The sequence below is a fragment of the Balearica regulorum genome, chromosome 21 (assembly GCF_011004875.1).
Source record: "Balearica regulorum gibbericeps isolate bBalReg1 chromosome 21, bBalReg1.pri, whole genome shotgun sequence".
Classification (NCBI taxonomy): domain Eukaryota; kingdom Metazoa; phylum Chordata; class Aves; order Gruiformes; family Gruidae; genus Balearica; species Balearica regulorum.
Genome location: NC_046204.1, coordinates 3,313,402 through 3,340,359, shown reverse-complemented (window position 1 = coordinate 3,340,359; position 26,958 = coordinate 3,313,402). Strand labels below are relative to the sequence as shown.

At 44.0% G+C, this 26,958-nt stretch overlaps 1 protein-coding gene across 4 annotated transcripts; it reads right to left on the bottom strand.

Moving 5' to 3' along the window:
- Positions 1 to 211: 211 nt before the first annotated feature.
- Positions 212 to 24,662, bottom strand: C1QTNF12 (C1q and TNF related 12). Of its 4 annotated transcripts, none has more exons than XM_075773542.1 (10): positions 24,520 to 24,662; positions 23,115 to 23,817; positions 22,550 to 22,809; positions 13,115 to 13,234; positions 11,854 to 11,965; positions 11,365 to 11,594; positions 6,698 to 6,806; positions 5,267 to 5,357; positions 1,137 to 1,215; positions 212 to 524 (listed from the first exon to the last, which is right to left on the bottom strand). In XM_075773542.1, exons 3-10 carry the CDS (start codon positions 22,718 to 22,720, stop codon positions 426 to 428), a joined length of 1,011 nt encoding a protein of 336 aa, XP_075629657.1. In that variant the 5' UTR covers positions 22,721 to 22,809; positions 23,115 to 23,817; positions 24,520 to 24,662; the 3' UTR covers positions 212 to 425. The 4 variants fall into 4 exon arrangements, with proteins under 4 accessions (XP_075629657.1, XP_010309755.1, XP_075629658.1 ...); XM_010311453.2 differs by having other exon boundaries at positions 11,413 to 11,594; XM_075773543.1 differs by lacking the exon at positions 24,520 to 24,662 and having other exon boundaries at positions 23,499 to 23,633.
- Between the last annotated feature and the right edge of the window lie 2,296 nt (positions 24,663 to 26,958).

Below are 26,958 nucleotides of genomic sequence, written 5' to 3'. Positions count from 1 at the left end.
TAGTCACTATTTTACTGCCCCTCCCAATCCTTCATTTACAAACTCAAACACCCCACAAACAATCCCAAAAGACATGCTGATTACAAGTGCTATTGTGAAATAAAGTTATAACGTTACAAATTCCAAATCTCAGTGTATTGTTCAGTGAGCATCTGGTGAAGCACAAATTAAATATGACAGAGTTTGTTTCTGAATTATAAAAGTATATATATTTTTCTTTATGATGAATGAACTGGTGTGGACCTTGAAAAGCAGTAGCCTCTGAAAGCAAGCTGAAGTATCTGTGAGGAAAGGCTCTTTGTTTAAAAAGATGCCAACAGTTACAGGAAGAAGTCTTCAAGAGTCAAAATAAAGGTTTCTTCAGTCAAATATACACTGCAAGGCTCTAATTCATATCCTTCCCTGCTACACTGCTGCAGATGATGCTATGCGCCCATTAACATCCCCATGAAGTCTGATCCATTCTGAATGGTGATGGGAGCTCCAGCACTGTTGTCCACAAATATGGAGGTGTACTGGCCAGCCTGCAGAGAGAACAAGAGGGAAAGGAAAATACCTGACACTTCATCCCAGTGTAAAAGGAGGTAAAAAAACCCATTTCACTACCATGAACTAAGCACAGAAGCCTCATGCCCTTTTCTGTGGCTCCTGGGAACAGGATCTGACCAAACATTGCTTCTGCAGCACTACAGCTTTGAATCGGTGGAAGAAATTTTCTGTAGTGAAACTGTGTTATAGGTTCATTACTTAACTAGAACCTTACTGCACTAGCACCGTTTTGGGTGACTAGTCAAGCGGTCATCTATGCTTCAGATGTACTTCCCGTTTCATAGAAAGAAAATTGCCATCTTTACAACGCAAGGGGAGATTTGAGAAAGGAAAATATTTACTGTCATTTCTTAGAGGGAAGGTTACTTCTGTGGCTCAAGATCAGACTGTGCAACACAGGTCTGCCTTTTGTTCCTGTTACAGATTCCCTCCAGTCACCCCAGGTAAGCCGTTTAACTTCATTAACCTCAGAAAGAAGGTTAATAAAAACTTCCCCACCTCCTGGTGAGAATTCAGCCTTGCCAGTAAATAACTCCACAGCCTGCCAAGCAAACCAGTGCCGTGATTCCCAGTCTGCATGGGCTTACCTGCAGCTGCAGTAAGCCATGGACATAGATAGTGAAGATTTTGCTGTTACTTTCCAGACCAGCAATCACTTCCAAAGACCTAGACAGTAGCAAAAGAAAAATAAGCAGATTAAACATCTAAGGTGGTCAAAACAGTTGTATGTGGAACAACAATAGTCTCGTGACCTCCCTAGAAATAGGACCTGGTGTCCATCTGTACTAAACAAGTGGCCTGTTGACTTGATTCTAGCAGTAATCAGCTGCCTTGAGAGGAGAACCTTTTCCTCACCGTAGTGTCTAATGGAAGACCTATGGACCATACAGGATTGTGAATGCAAAACTCCCTGGAGGCAGGAACTGGGAGCCACCTTCTCTCTCAGAAGCCTTTCTCAAGGTCTTGTACTCTCTATCCCTCATCCTTGAACAGGTGCCAAACATGCCCGTTAGATTTATCTGCGTGCCAGTTATCCCAGTTTGTTGACCATCACAATAGTTTATACTCTTGTTAGTCTGCAAAGAGCTAGCTATATGCATTCTGCCAGTAACAGTTCATTCATTTTCAAGGTATGAAAGGCCTATTTCACCTTAACAATACACGCAGTGAGCCTATGCAAGAAACACATTCTGCAGCTGAAAGCTGTTTTGGGAGGACATTTGGATCAGGGGTCTCATACAAGCAATAAATAAATAGTCCTTCAGTTCAAATTCAAGGGAGAGGTCCAGATCATCCCTCAAGCACTGTTCTTTTCTAATAGCCATCATATCCCTTGCAGTAGCAAGATGCAGAACAGCTGCTCTCTGTGGCACCCTCTGGTTACGGAACTCTAACTCAGCTCCTTTGGACAGGATTCAGGGTGGAAGGAGTTTGTCCAAGACATCAACAATCAGAAGAACCCATGGAAGCTCAGTTGCAAAGCAATATGAAAGCACAGAGCTCCATGCCTGGCTGGTTCTTCTGAAATCTGCCTCACCAGCGGTAGCAGATCTAGTTGTTTTCCCAAGAAAACCAACCCCTTTCCTTCCTTTTTTTCCATGAAGTGGTGGTGACGAAACCGAGCAAGTGCAAACGTGCTGTTTCCAGCCCCCTTGCAAGGAAATAATATGCATAAAAGGTAGGGGCAATTTGGCCCAGAGAGAGCAAGCCACTTGGCACCACCTTGATGGAAGAGCTCAGTCTGTGTGTCATATCCTGCCAAAAGCCTAACTTGGGTGGGAACTTCCCACCATTAATCTCTTGTACTCCAACTGTCTCCTTGCCTCTGAGTTTCCATCTCTCTCAGCCGAAAGCCCTCAGGGCTCTTTCAGCTCCCTCAAAGGAATGACTGTGTACGCTGACATCCCCAGGAAATTCCACAAGCACGGGTAGCAGCTCAGCCTCTGCCAGCAGAATGTCTGTCCAGACAGGTTCTCATCCCTCCACCCATCTTCCTTCCATGCCACAGACCAGTCATACTCTCGCCCACCATATCAGAGAGATGTCTCTCATAAAGCCAGTGCTGATTCTGCTCTACTGCCACTGCTGTCCAGCTCAGGACAGCCTTGCAGGACAACCAATCATAAATTGTGACCCTGGACAACTGATGGAAACTCCGAGTCAGACAGAGAGCTTTATCTAAACAATTAACATCTGGGTCAGTTCTGTCTAAGAAAAAAAAAAAGGGGGGGGTTTATTGTTACTGTTCTTTGGAGAGCGTAGCTATAAATTCTTCAGATGGCAAGTTAATCTTAACACATCTCAATAAACCTGGCTGGGCTGTATGTGACAAAGAGGTTGTTCACACATCCCAGCTAGAACCAGAACAATTTTCTAGGAGCTTCAGCTGAAAAGACCTGCAGTGAGGAAGGCACAGTAGTTTCCGTGGCCCACGGGGAAGTTTCCGATTCAGATAACTCTTGTGCTTGCATTTACCAGAGCAAGGAAGCAAAAGTAAAGTCCTGTTGAAAGCAATCAGAGACAGACATCCATTCTTTAGTAATATTACTGTCAGGTCGACTGAATGGACAGCAGAGGAGAGAGACAGACACTGTCCTTGGAGACAGAAGTGAGCCTTCCAGAAGAAAACCACTTTGTTCTCCCTCAGATGCCTCAATCAAATCAGTTGGGAGCTTGTGGAATCGTTAGGAAGAAAAACTCACCACTGTCACTTTAATTAGTTTTGCAAAATTGGTTAAATGGAATTTAGATTTTCTGTATGGTTCTGTAACGGAAGACAGAAGAGTGGAGATCAGGATGAGAGAACAGCCTTTTACTCTTGGAGATCTGCAGGAGCAATTTTACTTAGAAATCCTCTTAGGAGGCTTCATAAATCTCCCCCACTCATTCACTCAAATCTTTATTGACATATCATCAGGTCAACACCACCAACTGGCAATATTTTTCCACATCTCAACGGGGAATAACTTTCCACATCCCAAAAGCGTGTAGAAAAGGATTCTGTGGAGCCTGCAGTCTCTGTTCATGGGGAATCCAAGGGCTAGGAGCATGACTCCTGTGTTTGATGTAATTGCTAAGATAAGAGGAGATTGTCGTAGGTGAAAAGAAAAAAGCCCTGATGCTGAAGAAATAATGATTCTTCCATGATTCTATGATTTCAAGACCAGGCTGAGGTCCATTCTTAGCATGATCTAAAGGAATCCTCACAAGTGCCAGAAATGAAATGTCCCGTAAGTTCTGCAGCTTACCAGAATACGAGATGTCCCTTAAAGGGGCGAGAAGTTACACCACCCCTTCTTCTGCTGACACCGTGACTGCAGCCAGTCTGTCACTGCCTCACGGTAAGTGCTGCAATCGTAAAAGACTGTTATAAAACAGTCTACAAGGCTGAGGAGGTGCCAGTTGCTCCAGTCAGCAAACTCCTTGGCTTCCCATCAGGTCAGTGGGCACGCAGCTCCCTCTCACCTTAGTTACTAACGGGTACTCAGATATCAATCAAGTCTTTTCCACAGGCCAATGAAACCTAAGAGAGGTTTATTTATTAAATGAGGATTCATGTCAAATTTACCCACCATAAAGCCTCTAAGCTGAAATGCCTGTGGAGAGGTCTGTCCTATTTGCAGCACTCTGACTCACGGAGCAGGGAAGGTGAGGGCTGAAGCAGCCAGTCCAGCTGCAAATTTATGGGCTTGTGGGTTTGAAGTTGCACCTGTGGAGTCATTTTATGGCCATATTTCAGTGGTGCTATTGCAAGGGTGTTGCTACAGCTGCGCTGGAAGAGCTGCAGGCAGGGCAGAGCGAATCTGCCCAGCCCTGTGCAGGCATTTTTCCTCCCATGGCAAGAGCCGAGACGCAAGCAGCAGCGATGGCCACTGTGTGCAAGCAGCATTGCCCTCTGCTGGGGGCAACCCAGCCCGGGGGTTCCCCAGCCCCTTCCGCCAAGCAGAGCTTGCCAAACTCCTCCTGAGCAAGCTGGCCTTCTCTGGGACGCAGGGCACCTACATGCCGCAGCTGAAAGGGTGACACAAGCCCAGCAAAGAAGAGCAGCCAACAGAACGCTGATGCCACGGCCCATCGCATAAAGAGCAACACCCAAGGTTGCGATGGCCTAACAAAAGCGTTTCTTCAGCAGAGTTTTGCTAATGGATCCCAGCAGAGGAAAATTCAGCGTGGTTGTCTGAGCAAGCTCCACAAGGCAGCTGAGGGCTGTGAGAAGGTATCATACACCTGCGTACAAGCCCTGCGCTTCCTGCCTCGGGACCCATTCACCTCCGTTTTCCACCTATTCGTTCTCCTCATTACTCCAACGCTTCCATGGCAACGTGAGTGAGATGCTGCGATCCATTCAGAATGCAGCTGAAATTATAAAAATTGACCTAATGATCTCTGGCACAAAATTAAAGCGTTTCTCTCACACTCTATGTTGATGGTCGTAGCTGAGCATTCGGCACCTTTAGCTACATCCAGTTTCAGCCGACTGCATTCACAATTCTCTCAACATATATAATATTTAGCTATTTAGAGTAACTAGCACTGAAAGGTTAAAAATCAGAATAAAAACCCACATAAAACCTAAGGGCCAGATGGAATCACTCTCTTGAGAAGAGTTCTACAAGCACTTATATAAAATTCACTGGTCAACCTGATTTCCACAGCTGGTTAAAACATTGGCCCATCTGAGAAAAATGATTGCCAAGACAGCATTGCAGTAACTCACGTGTATCGGTGGCACAGAGATTCAATGCAGATCAACACTCGGACATTATCTCTGGCTCGGAGTTGGACTTTACTCTTCAACTCACTGTGGTCTGGAGAAAGCAGTGGAAGAAATATAAGTACTTTCACAACGTAGTAGACCACCAGTTGCTGGTGTTTGGCTTAACAGAGACACCAGTAACCTTGTGACTTCTGTATTGGGTTTGCGTGGCAAGATTTTGGTAGCAGGGGGGCTACAGGGGTGGCTTCTGCGAGAAGCTGCTAGAAGCTTCCCCTGTGTCTGACAGAGCCAATGCCAGCCGGCTCCAAGACAAACCCACTGCTGGCCAAGGCCAAGCCTATCAGCAATGGCGGTAGTGCCTATGGGATAACAGAGTTAAGAAGGGGGGAAAAAAACCTGCATGACAGCAAGAGCAATTGCAGCCAGAGAGAGGAGTGGGAATATGTGAGAGAAACAACCCTGAGATTGCCCTGCAGCCCATGGAGAAGATCGTGGTGAGGCAGGCTGTCCCCCTGCAGCCCATGGAGGTTGATGGTGGAGCAGATATACACCTGCAGCCCGTGGAGGACCCCACGCTGGAGCAGGGGCAGAGTGTGAGGAGTCCTCTCCTGAGGAGGAGGGAGCAGCAGAGACAAGGTGTGATGAACTGACCACAACCCCCATTCCGCATCCCCCTGCGCTGCTGGGGGAAAGAGGTAGAGAAAATCAGGAGCAGGGTTAAGCCTGGGAAGAAGGGAGGGGTAGGGCAAAGGTGTTTTAAGATTTTGGGTTTATTTCTCATTATCCTACTCTGATTTGATTGGCCATAAATTAAATTACTTTTTCCCCAAGTCGAGTCTGTTTTGCCCATAACAGTAACTGGTGAGTGATCTCTCTGTCCATATCTCAACCCACGACCCTTTTGTTATATTTTGTGTCCCCTGTCCAGCTGAGGAGGAGGAGGAGTGATAAAGTGCCTTTGGTGGGCACCTGGTGTCCAGCCAGGGTCAACCCACCACAGCTTCTTAGGAAAGCACCCTTCTGGTGTTGGATCATAAAATACTTCATCACTGAACGATTAAAACCATTGAACAAATGCACTGGTGACAAAACACAGTCAAAACCGCCTTGATGCAATTCTACATCATCACGTCCATTTCTTCTAAAGTCTTTCATGGAAGCCATAACTTCCACACACAAATATATTTGGTCCCTAAACTCATCCTCCATAAGGAGTGCTGATTTGTTTGGTGTGCGTGGAGCAGCCTGCTGTGGCTGTGACAGCACCCAGCCCTGAGGACAGGGTTCTGGGTCATGGTACCGAAGGGAAAGCTCACTGCAAAGGGCTGCCATCACACATGCTTCAAATCAAACAGGACCCAGAGAGTTCTCCAGGACTCCTTCCTGCACCTCTCAAGCAGTACAGAAAAGGTTTCTGTGGACAACACTCACCAATGTGGACATTTGCTGAAAACTGGTAGATGCCGGACACAGGTGCTGTGAAACGTCCTGTTGCCAGATTTAATCCCGTCCCCCGGAGAAAAGCTCCTTTGGCCAGAGGCTGTAAGATAAAAAAGCAGACCCTGAACAAGTCCCCAGCACTCTCAACAATTATTTCTGCCCGTGACAAAGAATAAGCTTATGTGCATGAGAACAAAGCTGAAAAAAATTTGCAAGGCCTTACTGCCTTATGTCCCCAGAACACACCTTCCAGGTGGGCGCACTCTCAGAATTTGATGCCCACGAAAGGCAAAATGATCAGTATGAGACATGAAGATGTCCTTTTTGCCCACTGCCAAACTCTTCTAACTCATCTTGACTCAGATTGTGCTTACTGCATCCCTATGTTCTGCTGGTCCTGGTGGCCTCTAGCCTCCACTGATGTTCCAATACGCAAGATCTCCCGTTATTTGAGTCAAGAGGTCCCTACTACTACCAAAGACTTCCTAGATGGGGCCAACCAGTATCCCCAGGCTTAAAAACCTGGAACTTTATACCCTGTTTTTGTGATACAGGTAGAGAGGAAACACTCATCTGGGTCTCCAGAGGTTTTCAACCCACTTTAGGTCTCAGTCAGGCAGCTTTGATACTGTTAAAGAACAACCGCTTGGATTCTTACAGATTCCATATTTAGTTTCATTTTGTTCTAGCCTTGGATTCTACAGAATAGGCAAAAACCTAGTAAAATAGCATGCAGCTTCTCCTCATGGCAAGGAAGCGGTCTTAAATCAAACTCGCAGCAGATTATCTGACTCAGACTAAAATAAACTCTGCGAGAAATGTTTATTGTTTGTTTTGGCCTGCCTCATATGAATTTGGCTCGAGCTGGGGAGAAGCAGGAGTGGCTTCAATGGGCCAAGAAAGCACATTAGTCAGACTCTGCTTCCACCGTAAGGGCATTCTGTGCAACGTGAACGCGTTCCCATGAATGCTGTCCTGGGAGATTTGCCCCACGTTGGTCTGATGGGACAGAAGAGCTGTTCAAATCTGACTTTGTAAAGGCACGCACGCTGCTGTATTCCTAGAACATGAACAAATGCATAGTTGAGCGACCTCAACAATCCAACATTTGAGTACGCTTTCCAATACTAGATGGCGAAAGGGGTCTGAGATGTGATGAACAAATTTGTAGCAGTGTTGCCACAGGTGCTATTACACTAAAAAAAAAAAAAGCAGCAGAACACCTTTGTTCAAGTACCAGAAGGAAGTCAATTGTCTCCCCGTTCTGGTTGATCACAGCCAGAAATTGCCAGCTTTCACAGTGCAGGGTAGGAATAATTTATTTTGCTTTCTCTTTCAAAGGAAGTAAGGCTGCAAATATTTGGGTCTGGTGGTGTTTGTTTAGAGAGTTACTACATAGTAGACAGAGTGAAATGACTAACCTGCCTTTATTCAGCAAATCCCAGGCAAGGCTCACAAAAGAGTAAATCCCAGTCCTTATTTACCAAGATCTAGCTGTAGTCCTAAATGTCACCGAACTTTACTAGAAATGTTTTATGCATGCATATGGTGGTGAAAATATATCCATATGCAACAGCAGTGGCATTTCTCATAAGATTACATATGTATAGTGGGAAAACAGTAATAATGAACTGCAGGACAGCTATATTTCCTACAATGATTTCTAAGTCTCTATACTTCTCAACGTGCACTGATGTGTGCCTACGTGCACGTCTATGCACACAAAAGGAGCTCTATTTACACACACACACGGACAACATAACAGCTAACCTAACAACAGACTACAGAAAGAGCTTGATTCTGTTCTTATGCTATCACTACACCATCATTTTTGGTAACACTATTTTTGATTTACCTCACTGAAAGAGCAGACCCAAGCCCTGTATGTGCAAAGCTGTACTGCGTAGTTAATTCATTCCATTCTTGTTACAGCTATTAGCACAATCAGCAACATAATTCCAAAACCACTGGCTGAGCATGGAAGGCAACTTTAGGCACCAGTAAATTATCACTGATAAAACATTCCTGTTTCTTCACGCCCTCTGTGGCTTTGTTATTCTTTTGCTCATAGAAATAGACAATGCAGGGAGAGGTTCTCTGGGCAAAATATTCCATCAACCCCCACGCCAATTAGAGCTCCCTGCTGCGTTTGCAGCCTCACAGCAGCGTACTCACCGAGCTGCTTCAAACACTGCAGCGATTTCTACTGGAGAAACCAACTACTTGCACACAGTTATTTCAGTAAGGAGACCAAAAGCAAACAAACAAGTTAGTGTCCGGCCGTTCTGTATAAACCAAAGACAGTTTCTATTCCTCCGTAGTTTACTTCCAGGTGGAAAATAGGAACCGTGCACAGAGAACTGAAATGGGAACTGCCAGTTTCGCTTTTCAGTGGTAAACACTGTGGAAAGCAATGCATTGACTTATCTGTAATTAAAGGATAACCCAACCTGCACAGCAACCACAACGCGCAGGGGATGCACCAGTCTCCCAAAGCACCAATAAAATTCAACTGCCAAAGGCCGACATTTGGCTCGACCTCAGGGCACTAGAGACACCAGGACTCCTTCTGTGATCTTTCACCATGAAAAGCACGTGGGCCACCTTAGCCTTAAACGATCTGATTCCAGTAAGGTTCCTGGGCCCCAGATAGATCCCACTTCCATGGCCAGTCAGAGGTCGCAGTTACTTCAGTTCTCGCCGTGTAAAGTACCTTTCTGAAAACTTTTGCGAGAGGCAATCATTGGGAACCTCAAGGAGAGAGATACAGGAGGGAGAGGTACGTGGAAAGGAGCATCACATGTTTCATTCCAGATACAAAGGAAATTGTGAGACCAAGAGGAAGAGAGGGAGGGAATTTCTTGGAGGAAATTTAGCACGGAAGGATGAGAAAACCATCATGCTCTCTCAATAGTCAAGGTCAGAGTGACTTAGACACCGCACTCAAATGACAGAGTATAGAAGTGGTAGACTGTTTCTCAGCAGTTTCTTTCCACTATCTCAAAATGCTTTGGGTAAGGTCCAAATCCAGGAATTAGAGTCAATCCCTATCATCTCACTGAGAACTATCAAACTGCTGGCTTCTTCATGCTATTAACCTGACAGAACGGAGGGAGGGGAATTCTCTCTCTCTCCCCCTCCTTGGTCTGTTTAAAGACGATGTTTTCATCTTCGCAAGAGCATCCACTGTCTCCCTCCCTGCTGAATTCCCCTCTATCAGAGCACATGCTAAAACCAGACACTTCTTGTCCCAAAGCTGAAATGAAAGGCTGGCACCCAGAGGCCTGCCAGCCCTCCCACAGCAGCTTCGGGGCCAGAAGCAATTAGAAAGCAGCTAGGCATATGATAACAAAGCATGGGAAGCATCAGCCTACGCACTGATTGCCGAGACGTCTTTATTCATATTTTCCCTCCTAATTAATGAGGCAGCAGATCTCTCTAGCCCTGCCCACACTTGAAGTACAATCTTGCCTCCGTGCCAGCACCCACAGCGCTGTCAAACCAGGCTTCCACTAGCGTATTTGGGAAAGATCCAGGAAAGCACCCTATTCAGAACATAACCACTGCCTCTAGTCCTGCAGCTGTGAGAAGTCCTAACAGCACAACTGCTCCATAGGAAAGGATCTGCTGGACAGGATTCTTCAGAAACAGGACTCGGTGCAGCTGGGAAGAAAGCTCAGCACCTCACTGCATGGACAGTGTTAGCAAACCCTGCTGATGGAAAGCCATGTTCCCTGTTCGTGCTCTTCAAACTCTTCTTGTCACATCACAAAAGTAACCGTGTATCTGAAGGCCTTGTGCTATTAGACAGTCCCTGTGACTCCAAAGACTAGAATAAGTCTCCTCAATTACGAAGTGATTATTTGGGTTTAGCTATTTGCCTAACATTTATACTTCAAATTCAGATCCTATTTGCAACTGGCGCAGAAACGGTTAGTAGAAGTTTTTATATCAAATTCAACAGCTTGCTTGTAGCCATGCTTATAATGACCTACAGCACCCCATGATGGTGTGCTTGTCATTACAACATTACTATAATGAAATTATATAGGTCATATTTATTAGTCTTCTATAAAACATCACGTAAAGAATTTGAACATCGGGACTGGCCCATCTAACAAAATGATGGATCTTATTTGGGCTCACAGATCTATAACCAATGGCTTCTGCCTGCCTCTGACATTTTTCTACATCTGAACATTACCCTGGAATTAAACAGGGTGTGCACTGAAAAAAAGAATAGATCCTTCAGACTAATGCCAAACATGGACAAGTCTTTCTCCATCATTAACTGAAATGAAAAGACTGTTGTTTGGACCTGTGAGACAGCCCTCTCCTGCACAGACCTGTTAGAACTTCAGTAAGAACTGTAATGAGATTCCACTGGGCTGCAAGAGAGGAACAAAGTCTGTCTCTTGGGTTTGTCAGGAAGGAGAGGACTCAAAGCTAAACGTCCATCTCACTGCAGTTGAGCTTCAGTGCTGAAATCACCATATGAGATCCTACTTCTGTCAATCACAAAAAAGGTAGTGTTATATTCATAGCATCCAAGTGTGAGACGAGCTTCTGGGACTAGTCTGCCTTTTCGGGAAACACCTTTATCTACAGAGCCACCCTGCAGCTCTGCAGACTAGGGGATCTATAGCTGATCTACGCACAATGGCTGTTGAGGAGTTGCACAGGTTCAGTCTGTAATCCCTTCTCACCGACTGGAAGTTCTGAAGTTCTACCAGGGTCTTCTTATCTACAATGACTTGTCCTTTTAGCTTGCAATGGAATGCCTCCTCTACATGTCTGTGGGGCGAAACTTCCTCCAAGGAGAGCAGGAGTGGAGGCAGCTGGCTAGGATGGGCTGAAATAGCCAGGGATGCTCGACGCTCAATGGCTTCTGAGAAGAAAAGAAAAAGTATAGGAAAATAAAGGCTTAGTTTAAGAGCCTGGTCTATGAAGCCATTAGTTGTGCAATTAGAATTCTGCACTTAACTCTTCAACTTGAACTAAGCAGCACTGGGGAAACATTTTTCAAATTTTTGATTGCCAGATAGGGAAATGCTTAAAGGGAAATGTTTGCAAAGCCAGTTCTTTATTTGCCATGGTGCTTACCAAAAGAAGCAGATCATAAAATACAAGGGCCTTACAGTCTTTACCTTTTAATATCTCCTTAAACTCCTGCAGGAGGACTTCCCGGGTGACTTCAGCACCAGGTGCTCCTGGAGGTCCCTGGGGACCAGGAGGTCCTGGGGGCCCAACAAGGCCACGCTAAGGAAGCAACCAAAGAAAAACATGTGAATTAGAACCAGGCAATTGCACTGACAGAACAAAAATTCTCTCAGCCATGAGCCAGTTCTACAGGGCTGTCAGCCACGTGAGCAGCCCCCTCCGCTATCGGTTCAACTGCGGGCCTGATGCAGTAAATCTTAAACCGACTTTCGAGCCAGCTGTGAATTCCAGCGCTTGGAAATTACTCACGTCTTTCTGCGGGAGGATAAACTTTGCTCAGGTAAACACGAACTGGTTCTTCAATGACATATATACAGCGTGAAGCACAACAGGCACAAGATTGAGATTGCTGCTTCTGTGTCTTCTTGTACCACCAAAGTATCATGCAAGCCTTTAAGCTTCTTATTCTGCCTATTCGCTAACTAGAACAGCCATCTAGCCACACTTTACGTTATTAATATATATTGCTCTGACATGACGATCACATGCATGAGTGTCTGGTGCGACAGTTAGAGCTCTCGGGGAGAAAACGAAACAGTTCATTCAAAACACCTGTAAAGGTTAGCCACACACATTAAAGCTTTAAAATAGTCGTTAGAAGATGCAACAGCGTTAGCAATGCTATTTTGATGTACATCATTCCCAGGGAGTTCCTGTTTCCTCAACTAAACTGCAGTAAACCCGCACGGAGGCGTGCCTGCCTACCATGTCACTGAGAAATCAAAGGAAATCATTAAAAGCATTTGAAATTGTCTAAGCAGCAGATTAAAAGTGCACACGTGATCAAGCATCACTCAGTGGATGATCAGTAATTCATTCATTAGAAATGAATGACTTGTCCACACCTTGAAATACTTGGACTTTATCTAGTGGGAGAAAAAAAATGTTAATTTTATTTCTACTGAGCAGAAAGCAAACAAAAAAACCCGCTCAGTCCAAGAAACAGCTGGTTTAAACAAAAATGAATGTTGACAGTGGAATTCACATACCTTATCTTACAAAGCATATAGCACTTATTGTCTCAAACGTCTACAAAAGACTTTGAGAAATTAAACACAAACGAAAACACAGTGCACTCTGGGGTGGGAAGGCAAAAGCTGGAGCATACAAAACACCTCGCATATCAGCAGCGGGAAGAGAAGCCACAGTGCACATTTATTATCTGATGGCGATCTGTCAATAACTTACTAATTTCTTGTCTTTCCCTTTGCATCTCCTTTTAGAGGTATTGCCATCATCTGGGCGGTGAACAAAGGAGATCCAGGTCCGCCGTGGATCCGTGATTCGAGGATCTGGAGATTCTAGGATCTAAAGAGAAACAAGAACAAAAACTGATATCACTGTATCTCTTTGGCCACTACATGGGTTCAGAGAATGCAAAGTTTCCATATCAGACTGTTTGCTGCTGCCTAAACCACATCCTTGCGGTTCTGCATTTGAGAGGACACTCTAGTAGGATAAAATGGGATTTTACGCTTCTGTAACAAGCAATTCGGTTTGGATTATCCAGTACCATGCCACTTTTTGCCTTCATTTACAGCAGCATTGAAAATGCAGGATAGTCCTTCAATCTGAGTTCTGACGCTGCGTATGAAAGACGCCAGCCTTTCCAAGAGTCCCATTAGAGTGGGGTTTTTTTCCTTCACAAGTTACAGGCCAAGCCTGCCAGCAGAAATGCCCCGAAAGCCAGAAGATATTGTCCTTAAAACATCAAAATGCCTTCTCATACCTTCCTATGCTTTCACCTGCAGGGCCCCCCAGCTCCCTTTGCTCAAGAAATCAGTAAAGAGCCAAGAGCAGGGAGCTGGTGTACCTCAGAGACCTTTCTCAAGCTGCTGAGACTCTCAGCCCTCTGACAGTCCTAATACGTGCCACAGAAAACCTGCCCAGATGCCAGGAGTTGTTCACCACTGGCACCTGACACTTATCAGTTGGATCAATGAAGCAATGCAGTGAGACTAAAATGTACAGAAAACCTTGAAACGCTCCGTAACTTTCAAATCACAGGCTGTAGAGTGACAAATGTGCACACAGGAAAAAAAAAATAAAATAATCACACGTCTGACAAAGTCTGATCGCAGAAAAGATCTCCATTGGCAAATTTAACTATCTTGCCCATTCCTATGTTCTGCAAGTATACCATAGACATAGAGAAATTATCCAGAGAAGCTTTGGCATTACAGTGCCTAGTTCTGGATCCCTTCTAAACCAAGCCTGAGCAGAAGAGAGGATCTGTCTTTATGAATTTGGACTCTCTCATTCCCATTACTCACCTCCCAGAGACAACCACAAGTAAGTGATCAAATAGGATCTGTTGTTTTTCTCCTAGCTAGGAATAAACTTCTAACTTTAAATTAAAAAAAGACACCAGAAATCACTGGTTACCAATGCTCTTGTCAAGAGCAATTAACCGTTGACTCTGGAGGTTCCAATCTGTTGACACAAATGTCCATCACAGAGAGGATAAAAGCACAAGCCCTTCCAAAGTTTCATGAATCATGCTTAAGTATTCAGAGCCATTAATGAAAAAGCCAGAGGAAAAACTGCAATGAACACTTAAAATCTTTAAAATAAACAAACAAACAAAAAACCCACCCTACGCCTATCATAAACTTTTGGAATTCATTCAAGAAACGTGTTTTTTCTTCTCCTGGTGAGACAGAACAGGTCCAGATCAGAATTCCAGCAGCAAAGCAACACAAGGCAGCGGTGGGTTGAATGACATTTGAAACGATTCCTAGAGCGTTACAAGTTTAGGTAAATCAATATTGATCTATCACCATTCGGGAGGAAGAAAACAAGATGGGTGTGGAAAAAGCAGAGAAGCAAAGCCAGTCAACAGCGCACTTTTCCGATCTAAAAGTGTTTGCCCTTGGGTATTAAGCTCCTACTAGTCTGACAGCACCAGACGGTTGTGCCGCAGCTCAGACGCTATAGCTCTGCACTCAGCGGCCTGAGCAGTAACAGCGACCGTGCAAGGTGCTTCCAACGCAGCCAGGTTAGCAAACATCTACGTTTGCTCACTACCTGTCTTGCTTGGCTCCCTAAAGCACTTGCCACTTCTCAGAGAACTATGTTGAGTTTTAATAACATTTCTAGTACCATTTATAAGCATAGAATCCCTCTCATCAAATAGTCTGCAGAAGCATGTAGAAAACAATTAACCTTTAGAATGCAGGTAGAGCTGATGTCTCAATAACTGCAATGTGTGTCACTGGAATTGGACAAAGGATTGCAAATTTTAGCTAGAAATATCAGGGCAAGCCCATTTTGAGGAGAAAAGATCACAGTCTGTGTGATCTGCTATGAAAAATCCGTGCACCATAAATTGTTTCAAAATTAAATCTTAGAAGTCTGCCGGAGTTCCAGCTTGAGGTTATAAGGAATGTCGGTGCTTCTAAGCTGATGCAGAGCCTGGAAAGCTCTCCCTCCGGCATGCATCCAGGCACATGGGTGTAGTACAAGGCACTTGGATTTCTGAGCTGATGTGATCACAACTATTTATTTCAAACAGCCCGGGTCAACAAATGATTTACAAACGAGCAGAATATGAGCTCAGATGTGTTGTGAGCTGAGCAAGGGTATTTGTTAAACATCTCAAACGCTGCAAAGCCAACCCTCTCTTCTCTACTCAGCAAATAATCTTAGGTGATTTACTGCTCAGACACAACCCACAGAAAGATCTTCTCCTATTGAATCGCTCGATTCAGGCAGTCAACTTCTCCTCTCCAGACAGAAGGCTGCAGAGGAGCTGGCGTCTGTGCTCTAAGCCAAAGCAAGGATATCCCGAGACATTATGCCATAGTGCTCATGCATTCTAGCGTAATTAATCAGAGCCAGAGTTATGGTTATGCACACGCCCACCGATGCTCAGATTTAGGGTGTGTTGCAAACAAGAGCAAGACAAAGTATTCATAACAATCTAGTCCAAAATTCCATTGGAAAGTAAAGTAAATGGAGCACCATAGGAAATCCCAGGCATCGTGAGATTAGTCACCTCACAAAAGCATTATCATCTTCCCAGAGATCGCCTGATGGCAGATTTTTGCAAAGGATAAGAAAGAATTTCTTTCTTATGGCCGAGAAGGTCCTTTGGTGCAAACCTCTCCATCTGTTGTAACATGTAAACATCAAGTACAGAGGCAAACGTTCTTAAAGTTTGCAAAAGTCCTTAGAACAGTACATGAGGCGGAGCTTATTTCTACAACAAACATGAAATATATTTATCCGCGTTTCATGGAGATTTAATGGTTTCTGGTGGGACAAGTTAGTTCTTTCCTACCCCACTTCACCTGAAAACAGATGGGTGCAGCATCACCGCACACATGGTGTGTGCAGAGGACTCCGTTCATGAGCATTTAAGTTTACAAAGCTCATAAACGTAAAGTAGGTAAAAGTCTACCTGTGCTTTGCCCAAAGGAAGCAGATGTCGTTTTGTCCCAGTGACTCTGTGGTAAAGCTGCAGTGCAGTTCACAAAACAGAAGGAAGCAACTTTTTAATAGAAGCACCCAATTCAGGCAGGATGGTGTGTTCGCTCAGCGCTGTAACAGAAAGAAGCAAAAGAATGGCTGGGTTGCAGAGAAAAGGAAAATAAAATCAGTTCATCCTTCAAGAAGGGCAGGCTCACGTGGCAGGAACTCAGAAGTGCAGTCTCCAGAAGACGGCAAACACAAGACCAGAATGTTAGGAACTGGGATGCAGCATTTGCTGCAGATGTGGAAGAGACTGTTCAAATATTCCTGGTTTCCACTAGGCTGCAAGACAGGCACAAACACCCCTCCACTGCAAAAATGAGGAAAGAGGCCAGCTAGAAGCAGAAGCCAGCAATCATGGGCAGGCTCTGACCGTTAACTGTGAAGACAAACGGATGTCCTCAGCCTTTCTGGAGCTCCAGCTGTGAAGAAACAGGCCAGAGCAGACATCTTGTCAGGGCGAAAAAAAGAAATCCAGATGGCATATCCCAGAAAAATAAATGAAAAACTCCTGAAGTTTAAAAAAAAAAAAAATAAGAATCCCATACCTCTCCAGTGGCTTGCTTAAATTACAAATCCCTCTACAAGACGGTCATGGCACTCCCCAGTTTCTCCAGCACAAGGATGATTGACAGTTAAAATGAATGTTCCATCCTTGTGGTATTATTATTTAATTACTATGGCATGCATGAGCAATCCCAGCAATAAGCATGCACGCCTCTATTTTTCTTGGCAGCAGGAGCCTCCAGCAGCCAGCGAGACCTTGCAGCCAGCACAGGTATCAGTCAGGACTGAGAACAGCCTTGGAATCCCCGCAAAGGGGACTCGTCCTTCCTGGGGTGCTGTTTGCAGAGCAGAGCTAAGCTACAGGAGCCAGGAGGAATCCTCACGTTAACTCCAGTGAAATCAGGCTTACCCCTTAACACTTGAAACAGCACCTCCAAAATCAACAGCAGCCTTGCCAGCACTTTTTAATGAACTTTCAATCAGGTTTTTTTAATGTTGCTTTGGAATCTGAATACAACGGCACCTATCACTTCAGAACCAGTTTATGACACCGATGAGAAATTAGCCCGCTCTCTCCCTAACTTCCCTCACAATAAAAGACAAGTTGAGCTGTAATTTAGACTGCCATACACAAGCAGAACCTGCGGTTCTTTCTGGCTGTAATTCCCAGAACAGCACGCACGGCCCAGAGACACACACGGTCTCTGGCCGAGATTCAGCCGGTGTGGAAGAAACTACCAGCAGAAATCTACAGTCAAGCAGCAGAGTTTGGATCCTGAGAAATTTCTGAACTGTATCTGAACTTTCCTGAAATTCAAGGATGCTGGGATCCAGTCTGCGTCTCTGCTAAGAACCAAAGTGAGATGGACAAAAGTAGTTTCAGGGTCTGGATGAATAAAAGAAAAAAAAAAAGTCAACACTGCCTGTGAGCAAGTCTGTACACCTAAAAGCATCTCATAGTGTTCTCAGGCACACCTAAGCATTTCTCAGGGTGGGACAAGATGGAAAGAGAGTATGAAAAGGTTACAGTTTTGTGAGAGGACAGCATCCTTTCCACCTGTAATTAGTCAGAGATGTGTGTCCAAGAATGTATAAATGTATACCTAACCATTCCAGTCCACAGTCTTGTGGTTACAGCCCTGCCAGTTTTGCTCAGTTATCTATGTATTAGTCTATCTGTGATGGAATTGTATTTAAGAATTCTTTGTTTAATAGTTAAGCAGTTGCCAGACACAAAATGGACCTAACAAAGCCTTTCAATTATCTTAATCCACAAAATTCTATGTTGTTACACCTGATTTACACCAGCAAGAGTATTGCCAGCCTAATTATGACATTAGGAGCAAATTATTTATTTCAGTAGTATATTTTACTTGGAACAGGTTAAAATGTGACAGACAACTTTTTTTTTGTTTTTAGCATGAAAAATCCTATGTCAGCTGCTAATAACTTATGGTTATACACACTCTTGGTTATTAATGAGATGTAAAACCAAGGTCCTGACCACTTGTGGTTTTTACAGATCTCTCAAGAATTTTCCCTAGAGCAGAAGTGTTAGGTTTGGTATCTTAGCCAAATCCAAAATGGCATTCCTACCTAAATTCCCACTATGTTTTGTGATTGAAAAATTATACTTCACTCCTCTAAATGGCTATCTCGAAAAGCTTCTCCCTTCCACTTAAACACAAACTGTGGGCACGCCCGTACTGAATTTAAAGAATCTAGTGGCATCTAGTTCATGTGAGCGCGAGCTACTCCGGGTGAGAAAACGACACGGTGTTTGTTGCTGTGTTATCCGTACCGCAACGTTAATCAGTGCCAGCCCTGGACGTGTCGGCAGAGTTCTGCTCTAGGGATGCCCTGACGAGGAACTGAATAGCACCAACACAACGGGTGGAGCACAATGCGTCTAACATGCAAACCCACATCTGATGTAGGACTAGGTACTGTAATAATGAGCTTTAAAAGTCTTACAGACTCTGAGAAATGAGACCGAGCACTGAATTATTTGATATGCTGAGTCAGGTGTATGAATCCAATATTATTTCACGTGAGCCACAAGGAATTGCCAGGAAAAGCATGTATTTGTTATTTGTTATAGCCCTTCTTGTGCATACTATGCCAGAGCAAGACTAACAATGATGACAGATACAAAACATGAAAGATAACATCTTCTACTACAGGTAGGTCACAGTCCCATGGCTTTAACACTTGTCAGACCCAAAAATACTTTTCTCAATTACACATGCAATCACACACTTCAGGCTAAGACTGAAGTCTCTTTCCAGAGGAGGAATGCAACCTGTGCAACGTCCGTGAACCAGCTGCTGTTCTCAATTGGAAGCAAAAGGCCCCAAAGAAATAATTCAGAGAGATTTAAGTAATAAACCAGGTAGACCTAGCCCTAGATATTTGACAGAAGGATCACAAAGGCAATAAAATTTCAAAGACTCTTTGGCTATGTAGTGGGTAACCAAATTTAGATTATACTATTTCTTGCAGAAATTCCAGTGAAGATAAAATCCTGCTGACATCAAATCATCCCTGAAATTTCACTGGGGCGCTGAGTCAATAATTTTCCCCATGTTAGGATGCTGCCTTCACCTTGCTTAGCTGAACTACCCCTAAAAGCAGCTGACAGAGCAGCTGAAGTTGGAAGGGACATCCACAGACTCTCTAATTCAACACCCCTGGCTCTAAGCAGGTGAACTACAACAGGTTACTCCAGACCTGGCCAGGTTTTGACTGTCTCCAAGGATGAAGCTTCCAGAGCAACTGTATCCAGCCTTTTCCAGTATTTGACCAACCTCAACTGGTTTGACCAACCAAAAGAAACTTTTATTCTGATGTTTAAGTGGCATTTCCTGTATTTCAACTTGAACCCGCTGCCTCTTGTCCTTTCACTGGGCACTAAGACTCTGACTCCAGCTTTATTCCCTCTACTCAGGTATGAAATGGTAACTCCTGACCAGTGTCAACCCTTATAACCACTGGACAATCTACTACTGCTGAACCCCTGCTAGTACAGTATCACATCTTGCAAGACAAGATCAATGCCTGGAAAGGGGAAGGCAAGCCTGGCAAGTGGCTGCTGCAGGTACTCGGCCACACACAGTCGAAGAAAGAAGGTCCAGTAGATTACAACCTCCGTGTCCATCAGGTTTATCAGGAGATTTGAGACTTCTGCTCCCCTGCTTCAGGTAGAGGTTTCACCACATGACTCATACATTGAGAATGTTAAATGGGAGCTTTCTCCACGCCTATTTTAAATCCCAAGAGAAATTTGTCCTGAATTGTTTTGCTTAATTAGAAGGAAAAGACATCTATCTACCTTTTCAACAGTATGAATAAAAATCACTGCTCTCAGCTAATATTTCATTCCCTTCTCCTTTGATAAACCTACCAGCTGGCCACAGAGTCTTCCAAGGTAAACAGAGCCTTAATTTTTACTGTACAAGGCCAAAAAATTTCATCTTTCCTGTTATGTGCTGTAGAGAAATGAAGTGGGACACTGTTGTTGTTTCACTTTCCTGTGCAGGGCATCCTTTCATCAAACAAAACTGCTCACAGAAGTACCTTGAAGGCTCAAAGAGATCAGTCTTCCACAGAGAACTGCTTTCAACCTCCCTTTAGCATGATAGGTTAGGTAAGGATAGCTTTACTACTACTTTACTTCTTCCCTTAGTGAATACAAATTGTGATGCTTTGCTGTAAATGGCAACTGTCATTTACCGCAGAAACGATGGCAATTCTTAAGCACTGCATTTACAGTATGTGTAAAATAATCCCTTAGCTTGGGCAGGTGCTATACAAAATACCAAATGCAATACAGTCACCCATGACATTTAGAAGCAATACTTAACTAGAAGCTGGACTTCAACCTCAGATAGATTCCAAGGGAGGAAAGTTCAAGCTGCAAAATTTGGGAGTGGATATCAAGCAGAGCTCATAAGCATTTACATCAAAGATCTGGGTTTGTCCTATCCTTATCAAACAGAACCTGCCTTCACTGAACGTGCCAGCTCTTACTGCAGCCAAACCTTTGCCATGGATATTTTAAAGCAAAGTATTTCAACACAGAAACTGCAGCTTCCAAACAATGTCTGTTTTAATGAATGCCCACTGGTCTCCGAATGACTACTGTGTTTCTTCTAGCAATAACGTATGTAAGACTGTATCAGAATTAACCAGGACCAGTTCCTCTTTGCTTTTGCAATCAGAACATAATTCTGCTTGAGGTCCAATCCATTTCACATCAAGCCAAATTGATTCCAGAACAGACTGAAATTTAGTTGCACCAGATATGTATCTGGTACCTTTTGCAAAAGCAGCAGTTCTAGAGAGAGGAGAAGGTGACTGATTATAAGCACCTCAAGAATTTAGCACATATACAACCTGTTCTGGCAGAACCCAGCAATACACAACAAAAAACTAGCTGAAGAAACGCTGCTTACAGTCCCCTAATGATAATTTTAAGTGCAGCAGCCAGCTTTTTTATATAGAGGACTGTTTCCCAGACTTGCCCAACCTTAACCAATTACTCTCACAACAGCATTGAACAGGATATTTAGAATGTCAGCCCAATTGTTCTAACTTGCCCCCTCTGCCATGCCCCAATTTTTGACAGGTTGGTTCCTCTATTGCTATAGTGACTGCCATCCCTAATGCTTGTGATCAAAGTCATGTTTTAGAGGTCACCTCCATTTGAAACAAGGGACATTTTTGTGTGAGCAGGGAAAGAGAGAGAAAGAAGGGGCTGTCTGATAGAGGAGGCTCCCTCCCTTCTCAGCGTTGTAGTCTCCCTTCCATTTCATCCTGCTCCTAATCCTAGGACATGCTTTTAATTCCCCAGCTCCCTCTCCTACTCCTAAGCATTTTTAATCTTAAAGGATTCTGGGGCTCTGATCAATTGACTGGAAATTTTTTGCAGCTTTGAGCCTGGAGTGATTCTCCCAAACATGTAACTGGAAGGATCCTGCAAAATTAATTCACCAAGCCTAGCAAGTCAACAGCTACAGCCTTTGAGGTATCATCGCTTACACTTGCCACTTATGCACAATTACCACCATCCTGTATCTTTCCTGCAAGAGCCACAATCACTTTAGATCATCTGACTATATCAAAATTTTTCTCATCTGTAATTTTCAATCACCACAGCCTCTCTAGTGGAAGGTGCAGCGCAGAGAAAGCTCAGGCATGCTCGGGTGTTTATACTGATGCCTAAAACAGTTTTGAACTAACCTTCCAGAGAGCAAAAGTTTTGCCTGCGAGAGATACATTAATATTCCAGTATCAGTATTTTACTGCCATAGCCCACTTGTCTTTTTTTTAATCAGTTGTTTTTGAACAGGGTAGCATTCATACACTAGAACTCCAAAATGTCTTTACACTTAATCAGCCACTATGGGACTGGAACTTCAGTCATGCATATTCTAAAATGAATTATAATAATAATTTGCAGTATTCCAGGTTTTGCTTCAGTAAGCTAGAAAAAACAATCACGCAAAGGCAAAAGAGAGAACATTTCTCTTTAAAATCAAATAGAATTTGGCAAGATTGCCTCAGTCATTGGAAAAAGGAACCGGCATCGCGTTACTGCCAGGAATAAGTTCTACCAAGCACCGACAACACATAAACACCTACCTTGGGATGCCCGTGCAGTTCCTCACTGTTTGAGAGGGTCACATTGAAAGGCTCCGTATACTGATTAGGTTCTTTCTTCATCTTCCTCTCTCTCTTTGCTGCTGTAACTCTGAAGAGGCAAAACTGCTGACAAAGTAAAGATGCCACAAATACCCAGGTGCACCCCTTCATTTTGAAGAGGAAGGGGCCAAGTCAGGAAGGGCACTCTCCAAGCACAAAAACCTTCACCACCAACAATAGGAATAGACACAGACTTCTCTCTAAAAAAATGAAAAATAAAAAGGTTAGAACTATTAAAGATGATCCTCTGGGCTATGCAATGTCAAATCAGCAGCATGCACGGATGCGCTGGTTGCTGGAGAGATCTCTGTTCAAGCAGGACACATGGAAATGGTATAGATAAACTTGTTTGAAAATCTGGATTCACTCGAAGAAAGAGGTAAGTCCATTCAGCCTCTTGAAGCTTACATAAATACAAGAGGCCCTGGAAAGTCCTGCCACCCACCTTGAAGTGTTGCTCCCCCCCCCCCAATAAGTCTTCAGACTCGTTTAAAATGCACTCAACTATGAAACCTAGAGAAGTCAAATTGCTCAGGGCAACAGTTGCTCAGGCCAGAGCTGACAACACAAACTCATTAGGGGGGTGGTTAGGTTGTTCCTCTTCAACAGGAGATTTCACTTGCTGTCACTTGAAGCATTGTGTTCAGTTCAAAGCCGGCTTGAATACGTTCCATCCATTCTCTCTCGAATGATACTTCCCTGTCCTCAGTGACAAGTCCTCATCCTTTCCTTTCAAGGTGCTGGGGAACCGTAGTCCAAGGTTGCTACAGCCCCTGCTCTTCTGAAGAGGCTGGAAGCATCACAGCTCAGCCAAGTGCTCAGCCTTCTAAGGAGAAAATAAATTTCTCATCTCATAAAACAGTGAGAAGCAGAGAATCTGAGGATGTACCTAGGTCCATTAGGAGCAGATAAAGTTTTCCCAAGTCTAGCTTCTCTCCCTCTTTAGCTGGGTTTATCTTCACTTTTCTTTAATGAGACGATGAGCAGTAAGTCCCAATGCCGCAAGCAGCTGTCAGGATGTAGAATCTCGTCTCTTTTTTCATCCTCATCTCCCCTCACACAAGGCAAGATTTCAGGTACCTCTGAGTGTAGATGACATCTGATTTTTCTCGCTGCTCCACTCCTCAGCTGCACACTGGCAAAACCCTCCTCAGCTTTTGCTTCACCTCAGCAAGTAAGTACTTCTTTCCTGAATGAGTTTCCATCAACTTCAAGAAACAGGGGGGGGGGGAAGAAAAAAAAAAGAAAAAAAAGGAGGAGGGATCACATTCTAATGAGCTGTCAAGCCCATTCTCTTCACATTCCTATTAGACTCACTGATAAGTGGAGCTGGCCTGTGTGCCAGGCAGATTTAAATCAATGCCCGTTCCCTGTTCCCTCCCCTCAGCCCTGTTCTGTACCTCCCCTTCATTATCTCAGAGAAATCACCATTTTTCTGGGAAGTTTGTAAAACTGTACACGAGTGTGTGGTAGAGCTAAAAATATGTGGCTTGGAATATGCACTCAGTATCGCACCACACATCGATATATCAGAACTCTTGCTTTTTACTCTAGTTCGTTGTGTTCCATACAACATTTTCCCCTAGCTCTCGTCAGAGGCTGGCTCAGTGGGGGCTTTCCGATTTCTTTACAGGAGGGTGAGCTGTTTATTAAAAATAGCAGAAACCCAAAGATTACACATCTCCTACAAGCATTCTGGAAGGGAGATCCTGAAGTACTTGGACAGCCTGCAAATCTTTGTCAGTTCCCCACCACCTAGAACAAATATTCCTAATTCTTTCTAGGAATACGGAGCATGAGGCAAAAATTTATCCAAGTTTGTACCATGAGAAAATCCAAGAATGATAAAAGGTTGAAGATCACATAATTTGAAGTCCCTTACGTAGTCAGCAAGCAACAGATTTACTTACTTTTAACATTCCCGTTACCATGCCCTCTGTAATTCAAGTAATCATGCCAGCATAGTTCTTCGTCAGACTTTAAAGGCAGCCAGGGCGGCTCAGGAGCAACAGCTTTATTATCTATGGCTCAGGGAAACTGAGGCACGAACAATCTGAGTGCAAAATCAAGTAGAATAATACAGATTTAACTTTTTTTTTAAAAGCATCTTTTGAAATAAATGGACTTTGGGAAAGAGAGTAAGAAGGGAAGTTACACAGAAGCTAAATAGTTAACAGCATATCACCCCTCCCCCAACTAGCTCACATTCCATCAAAACTACGTGGCAGACTTTATTTGTTAATAATATTTAACTTTCTTTGGCGCCTTCTCATACTTAAGCCTCTTTTTTCAGGTTAGTTGTAGACAAGCCATGAATTTGTAAAAGTGCACTTGATGACACATTAATAGGACAATCTGTCATATTGCAGCTAAACAGCTTGACAGATCCACACACCGTGGCAAGAAATGACATTCAAGGCTGGAATGGGGCAATCGGGTTTTTTTGGTCTGCTGGTGCAGGCTGCATCCGACTGCCTGCAATATCTCCTTTCCCATCCCAAGAGCCAAATCTCAAGACTATATCCTTAGATTTGAGGGAAATGAATCCTAACCACCTTTGCAATCACAAAGTGAAGTTACTTGATGGTCCAAGTAGGACAAACTGACTGTAGCTACTCCCCCGACTGTACTTTTCTCTACGTTGAGCCAAGACAAGTGTCAGCACAGTTGTTACCTCTCCTCCAACCTTCAGTTCAGCATTTGTGTTATCTGTAGAAAATTGCACACCTGGCTGCTGCTCTTCTTACCTCCTAGTCTTGCCAATGCATCAACAACATTCAACCCCCATTTGCAAAAAAAATAGGGATAGGCTGATGTTGCACTTCATAGCACAGCAAACCAAGGATCTCAAAGTGACTGAAAAGACAAATAATTTCTTCTCTGAGCTCAGCGCCATTGCAGCAATAATGGAATAGTTAAGGCTGTAACAATACCGATTCTGCATGAGGAAATTTTGAAGTAGGGGAGATATTATAAGAAGTCACATTTACATTTCAAAATTGTGTGCAAGAACCCAAATACAGTGTTTGCAAACACTGCAACAAGCGTGTGTAAAGCTGGAGAGGAAACTGAACAGTCAGGCAAGAAACTTGTGATTTGATCTTTCAATCCCTACTTATGCAATTCACCTTTTACTCAAGATCGACCTTACCTAACTCTGCTAAGAATAATATCCAAAGGGCAAAAGGTCAAACGCTAGGATTTTCCCAGAGTTGCCCATCGCAGATAAATTGAACAACTCTGACGCCTTGCTGCAGATAGTGATTTATTTAAGCCGATACAGAAAGTGGCACATCACCATTCACTGACGCACACACACCCCGCTTCATAGCGGAAAAAGGTCTGGAGTACTCCTACGAGAGCTCCCTCAGGTTTAAATGTAAAATTTCCCAACGCCAACCCGATACGCACCCAAGCTGCTGAGCGGGTTAACATACAAAAACTGGGAGAACAAACCCAAACGCGCCAGCAGACAAACAGAGCAGCTTTGGGCAGACAGACCAAGGGCTGGTGGCCACTTCAAGCAGCCTTCTGCGCGCGCGCACACACACACACACCCCCCCCCCCCGTTTCCGAGCCCCTCCGTGGGGCTCCCAGCGCTCCCCACGCAGCACAGCCACCCGGCTCACGACCCACGCAGGATCGCTACGCCACCTCGTGGCAAAACCACGGAAACACCGAGACGCTTGGCAAAACGGGGAAACGTTTGCTGCGACTCCTGAGGTTTCTTTTGCAGCGGGCTCTTCACAGTGACCGAGGTGTGAAATAACAAAAAAAGCTCTTACTGCTACCGAAAGGTTCCTACCAAACCCCCGTAAGTCATCCTCATTCGTTACCCAGAAAAGTCTTTTCAATAACACAAGATGTGGACGCTTGGAGATCGTGTTCAATAACCTCCCTTTTATGTGTGTAGGCGATTTTTCCACTGAAAACATTTTTTTCTGCTTTAAGAAGTTAAGACCTGGCCTTTGCTGGGCAGCAAAAAAAGTATCATCTTGTATTCTATTTGCCTTCCTGTGACTGGGTTGCAATATAAGCCACTAACGGCAATGAATTATTGGCAGAAATTATTCAGAGACATTAAAAAAATACCTATTGAAGCATAGAGCTTAAGGTAATAATTCTCATTACAACGACGAGCTTGCTCTTCTGAAGAAGAGACAGTTTCTCACTTGCTGACCTGCTTACACATTTAAGGCAAGTTGGAGAATCCATGAGATGGGCAAGAAGCATCTCATTTCTTTGGCCTTCTGTGTATGGGAGAGTTTCCCATTTAATACTCAGCTAGATAGACACTACCAACACCCACGATGAGTTTCAAATCCAAGTACGTGTGCAAACACAATGGG

Bases quoted from the DNA above. Each gene is read 5' to 3' on its own strand.
- C1QTNF12 (XM_075773542.1), bottom strand. From the start codon at position 22,720: ATGAAGGGGTGCACCTGGGTATTTGTGGCATCTTTACTTTGTCAGCAG. The intron at 6,807-11,364 runs GTGCGTAGATCA...TTTATCTTACAG, and splicing joins GCAACTCCTCAACAGCCATT to CCTCTGGCCAAAGGAGCTTT. The intron at 5,358-6,697 runs GTGAGTGTTGTC...TGCTTTCTCCAG, and splicing joins TTCAGCAAATGTCCACATTG to ACCACAGTGAGTTGAAGAGT.